The sequence below is a fragment of the Amblyomma americanum genome, chromosome 7 (assembly GCF_052857255.1).
Source record: "Amblyomma americanum isolate KBUSLIRL-KWMA chromosome 7, ASM5285725v1, whole genome shotgun sequence".
Taxonomy (NCBI): Eukaryota; Metazoa; Arthropoda; class Arachnida; order Ixodida; family Ixodidae; genus Amblyomma; species Amblyomma americanum.
In genome coordinates, this window is record NC_135503.1 from 18,256,784 (window position 1) to 18,271,266 (window position 14,483).

General features: G+C 48.8%; 1 protein-coding gene across 1 annotated transcript; it reads right to left on the reverse strand.

Annotated features, from left to right (window-relative positions):
• Positions 1-11,660: 11,660 nt before the first annotated feature.
• LOC144098596 (uncharacterized) lies at positions 11,661-13,342 on the reverse strand. Its single transcript, XM_077631363.1, has 3 exons — positions 13,151-13,342; positions 12,642-12,863; positions 11,661-12,236 (listed from the first exon to the last, which is right to left on the reverse strand). Exons 2-3 carry the CDS (start codon positions 12,855-12,857, stop codon positions 11,748-11,750), a joined length of 705 nt encoding a protein of 234 aa, XP_077487489.1. The 5' UTR covers positions 12,858-12,863; positions 13,151-13,342; the 3' UTR covers positions 11,661-11,747.
• Positions 13,343-14,483: the final 1,141 nt, after the last annotated feature.

Below are 14,483 nucleotides of genomic sequence, written 5' to 3' on the forward strand. Positions count from 1 at the left end.
AACCAAACCATAAATAATGTCGTAAACGTTATAGCATGCGATAACTGAAAATAATTAATTATCCCATAAATTTATTAATAAATTAAACAGGAACTGACTCCACTGTCCCTTGTTTCCCTGACAAAAACCTGGAATTTCAATGTTGCTATTTCCAGCCATGGTGACACACTGTAGGAAATTTTGCACATCTCTGTAGAAACCTAACTGCTGACATTTTGCGCTGGAAAAGTAACCGATTGTCTTTCCTTTAAAGTGAAAGGTTTACTGGCCGCGCACTTGCGATTTCGCCGTGGCGGTGCTCCGAGGAGGCACATGACGTCACAACGCGCGCCTCGCCGCGCCTTTCCTCAAAATCAAACTCTCAATTTTCAGTTTTCTCTTTCTTCTTTCCCTCGCTCCTTTATCCCTTCCTTTACGGCGCGGTTCGGGTGTCCACCGAGATATGTGAGACGGTTACTGTGCCATTTCCTTTCCTCAAAAATCAAACTGAACAAGTGAGCCGACGGCGTTCATAGAGTTCATTAGCGTGGACAACTTTGCAAAGACCGTTCATTTTCAGGAAAGAAAAGGCGCACAGCCGGCTCCGTGGGGGAGTGGAGACCTAAATCTCGCTTTCATGTACGTGGCGTTGGTGAATAATAATAATAATAATAATAATAATAATAATTAGTTTTGGGGGAAAGGAAATGGCGCAGTATCTCTCATATATCGTTGGACACCTGAACCGCGCCGTAAGGGAAGGGATAAAAGAGGGAGTGAAAGAAGAATAGAAGAAAGAGGTGCCGCAGTGGAGGGCTCCGGAATAATTTAGACCACCTGGGGATCTTTAACGTGCACTGACATCGCACAGCACACGGGCGCCTTAGCGGTTCGCCACCATCAAAACGCAGCCGCCGCGGTCGGGTTCGAGCCCGGGAACTCCGGATCAGTAGCCGAGCGCTCTAACCACTGAGCCACCGCGGCGGGTTGGTGTTGGTGTCCTACTGGCGTTGGTGTCATTGGCGTTGGCGTTGACAATGTTCTAGGCGGCGGTGGCTTTGAGAAAAGGAAGAACGCATAACTGGCTGCCTGGATATGCGGACGCCTCATTCGTGCTTTGATACATGTGGCGGTGGTGAGAGAGAGATGTGGCCTGAATGCATTAGCGCTGACAGCGTTGTGGCCACCATGCGTCACTGCAGCAATAGCTAGGCCACAGCGTTCATTTGGTGATCATTCTCTCGCGATCAACCATTAGCTGCATGCCACCTCCCAGGGTGGCAGGGAGGGCGCGCTGCCGATCCTGTGTGCGGAACGCAATCAAAGCACGCTTTTGCAGTTGACGTTGGTGTCCATATACCTATATATAGGTATCGCCCTCGGGCTGAGCTCATGACTTTTTTTTCTCCCTCTCTCATCTCGCCACGCGCGCTGTAGCCGATACGCGTTGGAGGAGCAACACATGTAGCACACGCCTGTTTACCGCCGCGTGATCGATAACAGCGTGCACGTGCAACGTGACCTTCTGAGTGCAGCTGCAGGGACTCTGTCGCGACAGAGAGGGAGAATTGATTGCTATTCCAAACAAGCCAACACTTATTCACTGCACTTGCCTCAGGCGCTTACTTTTTGGGGTATATCGTACGTGAAACGTCGGCTCGCTCGCTTGCCGGCGTGCCCGGTGAGCCAGTCGCCATACTCCCCCCCCCCCCCCCCCCCGCCCCCGCCCTCGAAGAGCAGAAAATAAACTGCTTTTGTTAACTGTTCCACCTTGCATCTCTCTCTTCCGGCACGGTCCCATGTCTGACATTAATCTGAGACGATTAGCGCTCAAGCCTTCCGACCCTTCCAGGGCCGTCTCACCATTTAGCGCTCTCACCGTGATCGGCGCATGCGCAGTGGTTTCCTGCGGTACCGGATCGCGCTATGCTATAACCTGTGGGCGAGGCACATTGTTTTTCAGCGGAATTGGACACCATATAGGTCGGGGTGAAGAACTGCGTCTGACCATGATACGTTCTCACCAACAGACTATCCAATAGAGCTAGCAGTATACCCTCCAGGCACGAAACGCTATGGACCTCCTTCACCCCGCGACGTCACGAAGATGTGGTGGCGCTGATGTTAGCAGCGAGTTTCGCATGGTAGGCAAAACAGGTTCCGTCTGCCCGTGCCTACCGCAGCTGCCGCAGCTACCGGCGGCTGCTTCAAGCCTGTGCACTGCAGAAGCAGCATGCATTGACCAGCTGCGTCACTGCTGGATCCGCGTAGTAGCATAAAAGATATTAAATTAGCCTCGATAGGTTTCTCGCGCATAAATGCCGCATTCGGAAACTGGCTAACAGGCATTGGGCCACGGTAGTAAAGCGCGAAGTCTGGGAGTCGATAGGCACTGCCACTCAATGCACTTAATAGCATGCAAGTTACTGCGTTCATTCACCTGAACTTCAGGATAGTAGGCTGATAATTGCTCAAGGAAAAAAAAAAGACATATGCAGCTGCACACGTACTTATCAACTTGAGCCGGAGTGCACGGGGCGCCGACAGTTTCACTCGCCCCCAAGGAATGTGTTTTTTTTTGTTAATAGCACACCATGTTTTAATGGCGCGTTTTATGACATTTAATATTTACTTGAAACTGTTTCTTGATATGACGACGTAATTGTTTCATTCGAGTAGAAAGAAGTCAGGTAAGTTGTGTCAACCTTGCGCGGTCGCGTTGGTGTGCTTAGAATAGCGTACCTTAAGTGTGCTAAACGCCATATGCTTTTTCATTGCATCATGAATGTGTCATGTTTCATGTGGTAGTACATGATCGCGAAGCTTGCTTGGAAAGAAGCAGCCGCAGGCATGCTACTAACAGACACGTGGCGAGATTGAGAGGGGACGCGGCAATGAAAAGTGTTTTCGTTATTCATGCATGCGATATGTAACTAAACTTGGTGCAAATATGAAATTCCTACGCTATTTTCAGTAATTCCTTTTATGTATAGCTATACGTGGTGCAGTTCTGGGTAATTATAATTAACACCGTCGTCAAGTCCCCCCAAGGTCTCAAATAATTGAGTAGATAGTGAGCAGTTTTTTTATGCCAGCATGTACATAAAGCCCTGTTCTGTACGATGACGCGATTAGTTCTTTATCTATATGATCAGTACTTATGAATGCATAGTTACATGAAAACGTTTCTTACAAGAAATAACTAACACAGTACTTACTGCACGTGTAGGGAAAAAAATCGAGAGATTTATTACGCTACTCAACGTCTCAGGAATAGTTTGCGACAAATGGAATCATCTGATTTTCATGCGAATTACGAAGGTGAGTGATCCAGTCGCAGAAAATGTGAGAGGTCACAAAACGAACCTTAAAGTTTATTCCCTCGTTTATGGCATCTTCGCTTTCGCTTTTGTCAAGGAAATGCGGCACTGAAATCAAAGAAATTACCTCACAATTTCTGACGACCACACTTCTAAAAAGCGTAATTTATAAATTTGTACTCAATATTTTGCTATAATTTTTCGTCACGAAACTAGACTTCAGGGCTAGGAAAGAAAATAATTCTAGAAATAAAAAATTTTCACCAAATCGACCAGCTTAACAAGAGGACAAGTCGGCCTGGCTGGTGCGTGGTCATGCGGCTAAAAACAGCGCTAAGCGAGACAGGAGATCAGGGACACGACGCTGTCCCCACTTTTCGCACAGTGCGACACGTACATATGTCAGCAGACGATGAGCGCATGTCTGCTCCGACAAAACAAGGCCAGCGCTTCCCCTCACTATTGTCCTAATGCAGAGTGCAGAGTGCAAAACTAGTGCAGTGACACTAGTGCAGAGTGTCAAAACTTGTTTTATTCAATGCCTAGCGCATAAATAAACGGCAGGAACGCTTTCTACACGTTTACTACTAACCATATATGCAATACAGTGGCAAACTATTTCTCTTTATAGGCCGCACGTGGCCAACGCGAGCTCGTGTACTTCTACAAATTACAAGTTGGAAGCATCGACCACTGCTATGATTCGCAGAAACTGGAAACGCGCCTACAAGCCTTGAAAACCCGCGCTCAACACCTATCCCCGACGCCACTCCCCGACCTTTTGCCTACCACGAGCTCGCTAGCGACTGCAGCGCCACCTCGTTTGTTTACAAACATGCAGGAGGTCTATAGCAACAGGGACAAAAGCACGCTCGATTTAAATTCCTCTATCAGCTTCTTAATAACATAATAACGCCACCGCAACGCACCACAGCGAATGGCCCGAACACGGTGATTTCATGAATGACAGCACAGTGACACCACGCGCACTCTGTCATAGAAGGCAGGGTATATGTGTTTATGGGGGTTTAACGTCACAAAGCGACTCAGGCTATGTGGGACGCCGTATATAGTGAAGGGCTCCGTAAATTTCGACCACCTGGGGTTCTTTAACGTGCACCGACATCGCACCGCACAGGGGCCACTAGAATTTTGTCTCCATCGAAATTCCACCTCAGCGGCCGAGATCGAACCCGCGTCTTCCAGGTCAGCAGTAGAACACCATAACCACTGAGCCACCGCGACGGCTGCCATAGAAGACAAATAATCGCAGCCAGCGTAACCAAAGGGTGGTTGCCGAGGAAGCGGGAAGGTATGGCGAGAGGGCATGAATGCATAATCGGAGGGTGGTTACCGTGGAAGGGGAAGGAATATGGCATGCGCCGTCTGCGGAGGCTTCTGCAAAACGGGCCCTCCCAAGAGCGCATCAGGAGATATGGCGACGTGAGCCTGGAACGGCGGACCAGATAAGAGATAGGGCTAGTCAAAGAACGAGTATGTGTGGAAAACTAAAGAGAGTGCTGTCAAACTATTTACCTCGATATATCCCGAAATGATAGCAGCTCCACAGCAGTTGCTTAGCCCGCGTTACACAGTACTAGCTGTTCAGTGGGGGTTTTTTTCTTTAGGGCGGTCATGAAGGTGAAAACTGCCCATCGGCGACTGTTTAAAGCCTACACCTGCCATCCGTGGCAGGTGATGTTTGGTTGGATTCCCCTCTCTCCACCTGTCAACCGTCCCCCTCTCCACTCATAGGGGAGAGGAGGGAGATGCCAGACGAAGAATCATTCATAAAAAAACGATAATGACAACCAAGAAAATAACCCGGACAACAACAGGCCTACGTGCAAAATAGGCAGCCTCCCGAAGAACTACCTGGGCAAAAATGATTCTTCCGGGAGCCATTCCTCTTTGCATTGCTCGGTAAGAGCGACCTGTTTCTCAAAATCCACATCGCGAGCCACGTGTCCGGTGCAGTGGCGCATCGATTAACCGCTGCGCTACGGCGCTGGTGGTGGCATGAGGACTCGCCGCGATCTGTCAGAGTGACAGATTTTGCGTAGTTGCGCAGTCGGAACTGGGATAGAATATGAATTGGAATGGATTGGGATGTGAAAGGAATGGACTCATAATTGTAATAGGATCAGAATTGGAACAGATTGGCGAATGAAAGAAGACTGCTATCACAGTTCATCCGCATAAATCCAGTTGATCGCCCCTAAACTTTTTCTCTTTTTTTTACGCATTAAAATTTTCTCTCTCTCTCTTCCCCCTCCCCTCCCACCACCCCACCCGCCACAAGACCAATACTGCCGTATGCATAAACATGCACTTTACGAGACTTCCTTGTATCGGAGGTTAGGCATATCGCGTCTTCCACAACTGGGCCTGGTTAAACTTCGGTCTTGGATTAGATTGTCCTGCGCTGCAGAGAGCGGCGGCAAGGAAGACTGCACAAAGGGTGAACAGCGCTTGTGCGCGCGCATATCATCGTCTTCCTTTGTATTTTTGCCCTGGCCGCATAGATCAACTAGGATATCATTATCTCGCGTTTGTTCCCTGAACCACTCTGCCCTCTTTCTATCTCTTAACTTTACACCTATCATTTCCGTTTCCATAGCTCGCTGCGCTGTCTTCGACTTCATCATAGTCAGCCTGAATACGTCCACTGTAGGCCTAAGACCTCTCCCATACCTTTCCAATTAACCCTGCCCTGTGCCAGCTGCGGCCACCTTATCCCTGCAAACTTCTTAATCTCACCCGCCCTCCTAATTTTCTGCCGACCCCTGCTACGCTTGCCTTCTCTTGGAATCTACTCAGTTACCCTTAAGGACCAGCGGTTATCTTTCCTTCGCAGTACATGCCCTGTCCAAGCCCAGTTCTTCCTCTTGATTTCGACTAGGATGTCATTAACCCGCGTTTGTTCCATAACCCACTCTGCCCTCTTCCTGTCTCTTAACGTTACACCTATAATTTTTTTTTCTTTCCATAGCTGGCTGTGCTGTCCTTAACCTAAGTTGAGCCCCTTTCGTTACCTCCACATTTCTGCCCCGTAGGTGAGTACCGGTAAGATACAGCTGTTAGATACTTTTGTCTTGACGGATATTGGTAAACTGCCATTCATGATCTGAGAGAACCAGCCAAATGCGCTCCACTCCATTCTTATTCTCTTATTCCGGAGCCCTCCACTACGGTACCTCTCTCTTCCTTTCTTCTTTCACTCCCTCCTTTACCCTTCCCTTACGGCGCGGTTCAGGTGTCCAATGATATATGAGACAGATACTGCGCCATTTCCTTTCCCCCCAAAAGCAATTATTATTATTATTATTATTATTATTATTATTATAGTTGTTGCCCTCTCGTGATCCGGATCTGCAGTCACTACCTGCCCTGAGTAGACGCTTTCCCATGCCACTTGCAGCGCCAGTGTAGCACATTTTGCTAGTTCTCTCTAATCATGAATGACAGTCTACTAATATTCCTCTGGAATAAAGTATATAACAGCTATAGGCAGTCATGGCCCTTTTAACCCACCTCTTCCCAGTCAAGTTCCCTGAATGCCTCCTGTATACGCACGCTATGAATAGTGATGAAGAGATCGTGTCTCACTGCCTGAAACATTCCCTGATTGGGAAGGATGCTGCCACCTTCCCACCGTGGCTGTGCAGCCGTTATAGACATTTTCCAGTACCGTTACATATGCCTTTTCAGCACCCTGGTTTCTCAGCGACTGCATGACTGTTGGGTTTTGACTGAGTCAAATGATTCATTGTAATATATGAAGGCTATATATAAGGGTTTATTATATTCAACGAAGATTGCTCGAAGGTTAGTAGGCGGCTAAACACGTAACTAAGGCTTTGCAGCAAATAAAGCTGACCGACAACCAAGTGCCCTTACTGCCATCTACGGGACGCCCTAGAATTCGCTCGTCCCCCCTTGCAACAATGCATTTCATACACCTACTCTGCGACAAGATAGACTAGATTTTTTTCCCCCACTGACCTTCTGACTCAGTTTTATAATCAGGGGGTAATTACTCATTGGCGTCCACCCGAGCGCTGCCATACGGCTACAAAGGAAAGCTATACAGCTTTCTCAGAAACTTCGTAGTTAAAGCAAAATTCCTCCTGGTCCGGGGTTCGAACCCCGGACACATTGCCTCGTCTCTTCTCTGCCCTTCATCGCATCTCTGGTTTATTTATTCTTGACAATGTATCAATTCTGACGCAGATTCCAACTCTTCAGTAATTGGTCCCTTATTACAGATATATTCCAACTTGGGGGATTCCCCTAAAAATTGGACTCAGTTTTACTTTTTACCAAACTGCTTAGTATCCACGCGAAGCGTGTTTGTCCACATGTTACTTTACAGGTAGAATCAGATGCCAACACCGTGTATCGAATGAACGCATGCAGCCTTTCGCCATTTTATGTTCAGCACCTAGTGTCATTCGATCGTGTTCGTACGCTATATAGTGTTCCGCGATATAGTGTATGAATGTCCAACCAGGTGTTATGCATCGACGTCGAGGAATGTGCGTGTGTCTGAGTTTCATCGTGCTAAGGGAACGTAAATTATTTACAAAAGAAGCCATTACACAGCTTGTTTTCACTAAGCGTATCTCCAAACACGCGCTCCGGGCGCTATTTATATGGCCTTCCACACTTTATGTTAGCGTTATCATCGTGAAATGGCAGCACTTTCAGAGGGTGTGCAATCGGCAATCAAACATATGAGTGCGTTGTGTTGACACACGTGCGTATTTAGTTTGATATGTGTTTTTCTCGTATTTATTTTTTGTTGTTGAGAATATGCAAAGTACCAGGGACCAAATTTGGTCTCTCAGTGGCTTTTGTTTTCGCCTGCTGACCTCAGGGTCATGCGTTCGATCCCGGCTGTTGCGGCCGTATTTCGACCCATGCATAAAATACAAATACAGATAGTTGACTTTCCCTTCAGACTCCGTCAGTTGCGATCCTGACTCGACTTCGCCAGTTGCAATCCCCTTCAGGTGGCGATGAGAGGAAACATTTTCTTGATGATAACATCGGGGTTTCTTCATGACCCGGTGGTTTTAGCTCGCAAACATTCACGTTACTCGAGGAAAGGAGAAGGTTAACTATTTATTTACAACATAATTAAAACAAGAAGAAACGAGCAACGAGAAAGCTATTTACAACATAACTAAACCGTTGATCAGACGAATTCAGCCCTGGTTCAACCCATAGCGCTTGCTTTTAAACCCTCTGTCTCCGCCCTTAGCGGGGACAGCAACCAATAAGGTTACAAGCGACCCTCTTCACCAATCAATGGTTATGGAAAGGAAAATAAGCTTTCCGCCCACTAATCGCAGATTGGGGAAAGAATATTGAATAAACAATTGTCGGGAAAATGGAAGCCAAAACTGTGGTGGTGGTGGTGGTTGTTGCTATGAAGGGGGGGGGGGGGGGGGGATACTGGTCTCGACGTATGTTGGCCCTTTGGGCATCAGTCTTGGGGACGAGGGGAGGGGATGTAGCGGGGGGGGGGGGGGGATGCAATTCCCTCGACCAGCCAAACACTTTGGAAAAAAGAGGTTGCAACCAAGCTCACAAACAGCACATACACGACCACCATTTCCCACGGCACAGCAGTTACTACATTTCTAACATTGTCATCTGTTTTCTCTTTCGCATACGTGCACGCGAGACAAACGTATGCCGAGCAGACGATCACTCAAATTCTTTACAGAAAAAAAAAAAGAAGACAGCTGTCAAGAGAAGAATTCGTATATCCAGCAATTAACCCGCTGTGTCTTGGCCACTTCCCCGTAGTGGGTATGTGCCAGCAACGTCTAAGGCCTTCCTTCCTTCCTTCCTTCAGCATTCGCTTCATGGTCACTTGATTCTACCCAGACATATCTCCTGCATTCCCGAAGTCTCAGCAACCCCTTGACGCCGCACACATGTCGACGGCTGTACCTGCCTAAGCTTCTTCAAGACGGGTTATGCCCCTGACGACGCGAAGAACACAAAGACATCCGCTGCCCGATGGGGGGACGGGGACGCGACAGGTCCCTTTGTTGGCGACTCACTGATCACAATACAGCCGCCGCCGAGTCCTCGTCGGGCGCCCTTCTGAGTCCACGTGACTCCACAGGTGCGGCATTCCTCGCGAACACAAGACCGACTGGCGCTAAGGAAAGTTCAACGAACTTCACACAGGTGCAGACAGGACAGTCGCAATGGTTTGCACTTACCGAAATCCAGTACTAACTAGCCCAACTAAACGCACATACCCAGTAGGAAAACAAAAGCGTTTTTGAGCGGTGAAACGTTTATGAGCGCAATTTTTTCATATAATGGAACATTTCACTATAACAATCAATATATGCGCAGGTCACCCGACGGCAGTCTTGCATTTTTTAAAGACACTTTTAAACAGTTTAAAAGAGAAATTTTGCTATATATCAGAAGAAAGGACCATTACCTTCAATATTTCCATAACAGCATCTTACAATTTTCAAATTTTCAATATATTGATTGGACGCAGGGGCCACATCACCTTTCCCTCCTCGCCTTCATTAGATCGGCTCACCTTTCCTGCTTTAACACCCACCCACTCTTTTCTTCCCAACTCCCCTTATGCCCAGAGGCAATAAACAACGCTATAAAAAAAAATGAATTACTGCCTTGCAAAAAAAATGTGCAACGAAAATTGGAGCCGTTGTGCAGCTGTTGCACCCCTCAGCATGTGTGCAACGCAGCAGTGTCTCCTTACAGGTGTTAATACGAACAGCGAGACTGTCGATCGGATCTGTGAACCCATGTCGTGTTGGGAAGAACCGTAGCAGGCGTCACAAAAAAAAATTCACAGGGGCACCTAATTCCACTATCCGTTTGCAATGCGATAGCGTTATGTCTTTACCGGACGTGACGTCACTTCCCTGTAGCCAATGGGCGAATTTTATGACTGACGACACATCTTAGCCCTGTGCCGCTTTTAATGCTATGACACTATAAGCTCGCGGCACTCTTGTTGTATATGTTCCGTTCGGCGAGCGAGTGGCGTTAAATGCTAGCAGAAGGCGTGATGCAAGTGCTTGTTTCGCGCCAACTGATAAGGAGCAGAAGTGAGTGCTGCAGTGATGCAGCCTACCTTCCGTATTCGACCGATTCGGCAGTTAGCAAGCTTAGCGTTTGCTCACTTCAGACACACTTGTGACGTCACTGCAGTGCAGCAGGATAGCTGATGAAGGTCAGAAAGAAATGGCGTCAGGAATTCGTTAATTCTGTCGGCGCCGGCGGAAATGCGCAGTTGGCGACCTGAACTAAGTAATGAACAAAGGTCAGCATGTTTGAAAAATAAAGTTAGTCATGCACCAATTTCGCAGATTATTTCTGCACTCAGCGTCGAGCGAGCATGATAACGGTCACATTTTTCCACTGTCGATGAGTAGTCGTGGCGGAGATGACGAAATTTCTCTCCCGCTTTCGTCACGTCCACATGATGTGCGTAGATGCTGTCAATTAAATGATTGACTGATGCCGATACTTGGAAATATTCCAACGCTTTGGTTGTGGGTTTGAAAGACCCGTGTGATAACGTGCCTGTACAGCGCTTTTTAAAATGTGCAGAGAACCACTCGAGGAATTTTTTTTTTTTCAATTTGACAATACCACGCGTGGCTGTATATTGCCGACATTCGTTGTCTTAGTGACCTGGTTGTCACAATTAAATTACTGCGCATCATTAAAACAATTCCAAGACGAAGCGCCAAAAAATGTTCACGTCAAACTGCCACTTGAAAACGAGTCTGCTTACGTGACAGTTCGCACCCGCAGAAATGCAGTCCCGCCTACCTCAAGGTGCGAGCCTCGCCCGCAATAAAATGCCGCCTATTGTCGGTAAATCGATTGAGGCAGTGAACGATAGCGACTGAAGCGTAACACCCCTCGCCGGAAACAATAGACGAGAACAACAAGATTAAGCCACGAAAAGAAAGGCATCGGCACGCCTCCTCCTTTTAAAGATATCGGTCGACGAGGTGCATACGACGCGTACGCATCACGTACAAGACAGGATGTGAGTCTACATGCGCCTGGATTGCGTTGGCGAGCGCAGCAGATTCATCGTACCCGGGATATCACGCACTGGATGCAATAAGAGTGCGCTGTTGTAAACATGCGCAAGTCCGCTGCGCTGACTACAAGATAGCGATGCAGTCGCGATCGTCTAAGTAAGCAGGCGAATAGCAGAAATCGTTCGAAGTCCGGCTTTCGGTAAAGTGCTCTCTGCGACGAACTCTTCCAATGTAGCGCAAATAAACCGGAGTCTCCTGCACAGGGCGCCATGAAAAAAAAAGGAAAAACAGCGCCAGCGGTTGTGTAAAACGTTTATTGAGGAACACTTTGTAAAAAATATGTTCATAAATAGTGAATGTCTAATCTATTAGAGAGCTATAGTTAAACGATGACGCAGCGCCTGAGCTTCTTGTTCTTGTCGTCGCCCTCGGCAGCTGGCTTGTCGCCTTCCGGCGTCGCCGCGGGTTCGGAAGCCTCTGCAGCTTCGGCGCCCTCCGAAGACGCAGGCTTGTCGCCAGATTCAGACTGCTTGGACTCTTCAGCTTTCTTGGGCTCGGCCTCGTCCTTGACGGCGAGGTCTTTCAGCTTGTCGGCGGCCTCGTCCACTGTGGCGTCCGTCTTTGCATCCTTGGCTTCTGACTTTGCGGCATCCGCAGCGGCGCTGGCTTCAGACTTTGCATCTTCCGCCTTCGCGCTGGCCTCCGACTTTGCGGCATCTGCAGCGGCGCTGGCTCCTGCTGCCTTGGCCTCTTCCTTAGCCTCTGCCTTGGTGGCTGGAGCCGCAGGCGCTGGTTCGGTGCTGGGAGCGGCTTCAGCCTTTGGAGACTTGGGTGCGGCGGGAGGAGTTTGCTGGCTTTCCGGCTTGTCGCTCTGCGGAGATAGAAACGGAGGGAATCAGGTCGAAGAATTGCAGACAGGATAGTGGAAACTGCGTGGGGCGCACTCGGAGCTGGTTTCCGTGTATTAGGAGCGATGTGTGTGCGGAGCCTTCCCACTAGCTCAATCGATGCCACCCCTCCATGACCGGCACGGTCGAAATGGGGAAGTTTGAACTAAGGAAATCGGCTTGCGCAAGGACCATGAATGTCGTGCAGAAGTGCCAGCAATGCGTACTTTACAACCTACAGAAGAACAGTTCCGTTAGGCTTGAGGCCTTTGGTTACAAAGCTTGCTATACCCATAACACGTAAGTAGATTGCATTCATCCGTTAAAAGCAAGCAAACAAGGGAACACGATATGAAACGGCGAAATGCAGACCGCCTCGGGGAACCAACCTGTTGGTCTTCCTTTTCACTCTTATCAGAAGCAGGCGACGCCTTCGCGGGCTCTGCGGACTCGGCAGGCTTCGAAGGCTCCTCGTGTTTCGTCTCGGCGGCCGCAGCAGGTTCGGCATGCTCCACTGGCTTAGTGTGTTCCCCTGCCTGTTCCTCGGTGACAGGCGGCATGTCCTTCACGGTCTCCTCAGGCCCGGTAACAGCTTCAGTTGCCATTGCTGCCTGGAAGGGAGAAGGCAATCTGCCATGAGCGGTGCAGGATGTCACGTTCAGCTAAACAGATGCGCATTCCACCGGCACGGATAACACGGAGAAGCAGACGCTGCACTTCAGTTGCTTCCAAACGAAGGAAGACAACGACCCGAGATCTCTACAATATTTTGCGAGGCTTTACGTAGATCTTAATTGCGTCGATAACGCGTCGCACCAGCTGTTCTGCAAAGAAACATCCCTGGACTATGTACTCAAAGAGTAGGGGGCAAATATAGCGCGCACACTTCAAAACCCACCTTTGTTGTCTTTTTGAGTATCCGAGGAAGAAACTGCGGTTAGGGGGCGAAGCCGAGTGGACTGGACCGGTTCCGCGGGCAGAGTGACAGCGGAGGGGTGAGGGCAGGGTTGTTTTATAGGCTCTTCTGTGGCCGCCGACCGGGCGCTACTGTTCCGTACATGCGTCCATTGACTGCAGCACCGCCCCCACCGGCGGCCGCGCGCTATCACTGCGGCGTTGGCCGCCGCCGATGCGTCCCAGCCGCGATATCCGCGGCCTCGACGCGCGCCTATCACCTCGAGATGACACAGTCAACTTGACCCGAAGCGGTGATTGCAAACTGGGCCGAACGAACCCGGGCGGTGGCGGCCAGTTCTCGAATGCAAATGGGGAGACGTGCGTTTCACTCGAGAAACGTATTTACCAGCGCTTGTGGACGGGGTTAATTTGGTGGGGATTATTTAGACATGCATGTTGGTTGCGAGTTTTCCTACAGCCTTAATTTTTGTTTATTCTACTTCCTGCGGGGGGTGCACTTTAAGGGTTTAGACCGATGAAGCGCTATTCCGACTGTGCACGGAACATGGTCTCTGGACAGCTGGAGCCTTTGATAAGGAAATTAACGACGCCTAGCATCCGAACTGCTTCAGTGCAACCTCCCGGTGGCAATGAAAATGCATAACGAAGCTTTCTCTAAACTTTACCGCTTAAGAAACAGTCTCCCTGGTCTAAAGATCTCAACTCAGTCATTGTTAGCGTACATCGACCGCCAAATGTGGCCGCAGCCGCGAGATCGTGGCCCGAATCAAGCCGTTTTGTTGTTGTTGAGCTGTGAGGACTTGAGAAAGCCGTGCGGCTGCAGTGGCCCCGGCCAGGTGGACATCAACATCGTATCTAATGCCGTTGATTAAATGTGCTACGCGGTGGGCATCCTCTGGACATAGATTAACCAAGTCTTTGGTCCTATAGACAGGTGTTTTACGTACAATTTACTCTGTATGGGCGGGGCATCAAGGTCGCTCTGTGGAAGCCGCAACTTTTTTCTTTTGAATTTCAGATGGCGTGTTGTTCTTCGTTTCGTTTGGGACATGTTATTTTATGAGAACATGGTCGCTTGAAGTGACTGTGCATTCCAAGGAAATTAAGGCAAATGTAGCAGTGCGTTAGAGAGTCAGGTGGGCAAATGAGATGAAGTTTTCGAAAGTATAGGGTGTTCCCAAAGTTTCGACCATGTGCAGTCAGCTTTTACACGTTGAGTAGTGCAGCACTGGAAATTTTTTATTTTTTATTGTGGTGATGCTTATCGCGAATCCCCTCACTAGTTTATACAAGTGCTTTTATTCAGAGTAGCC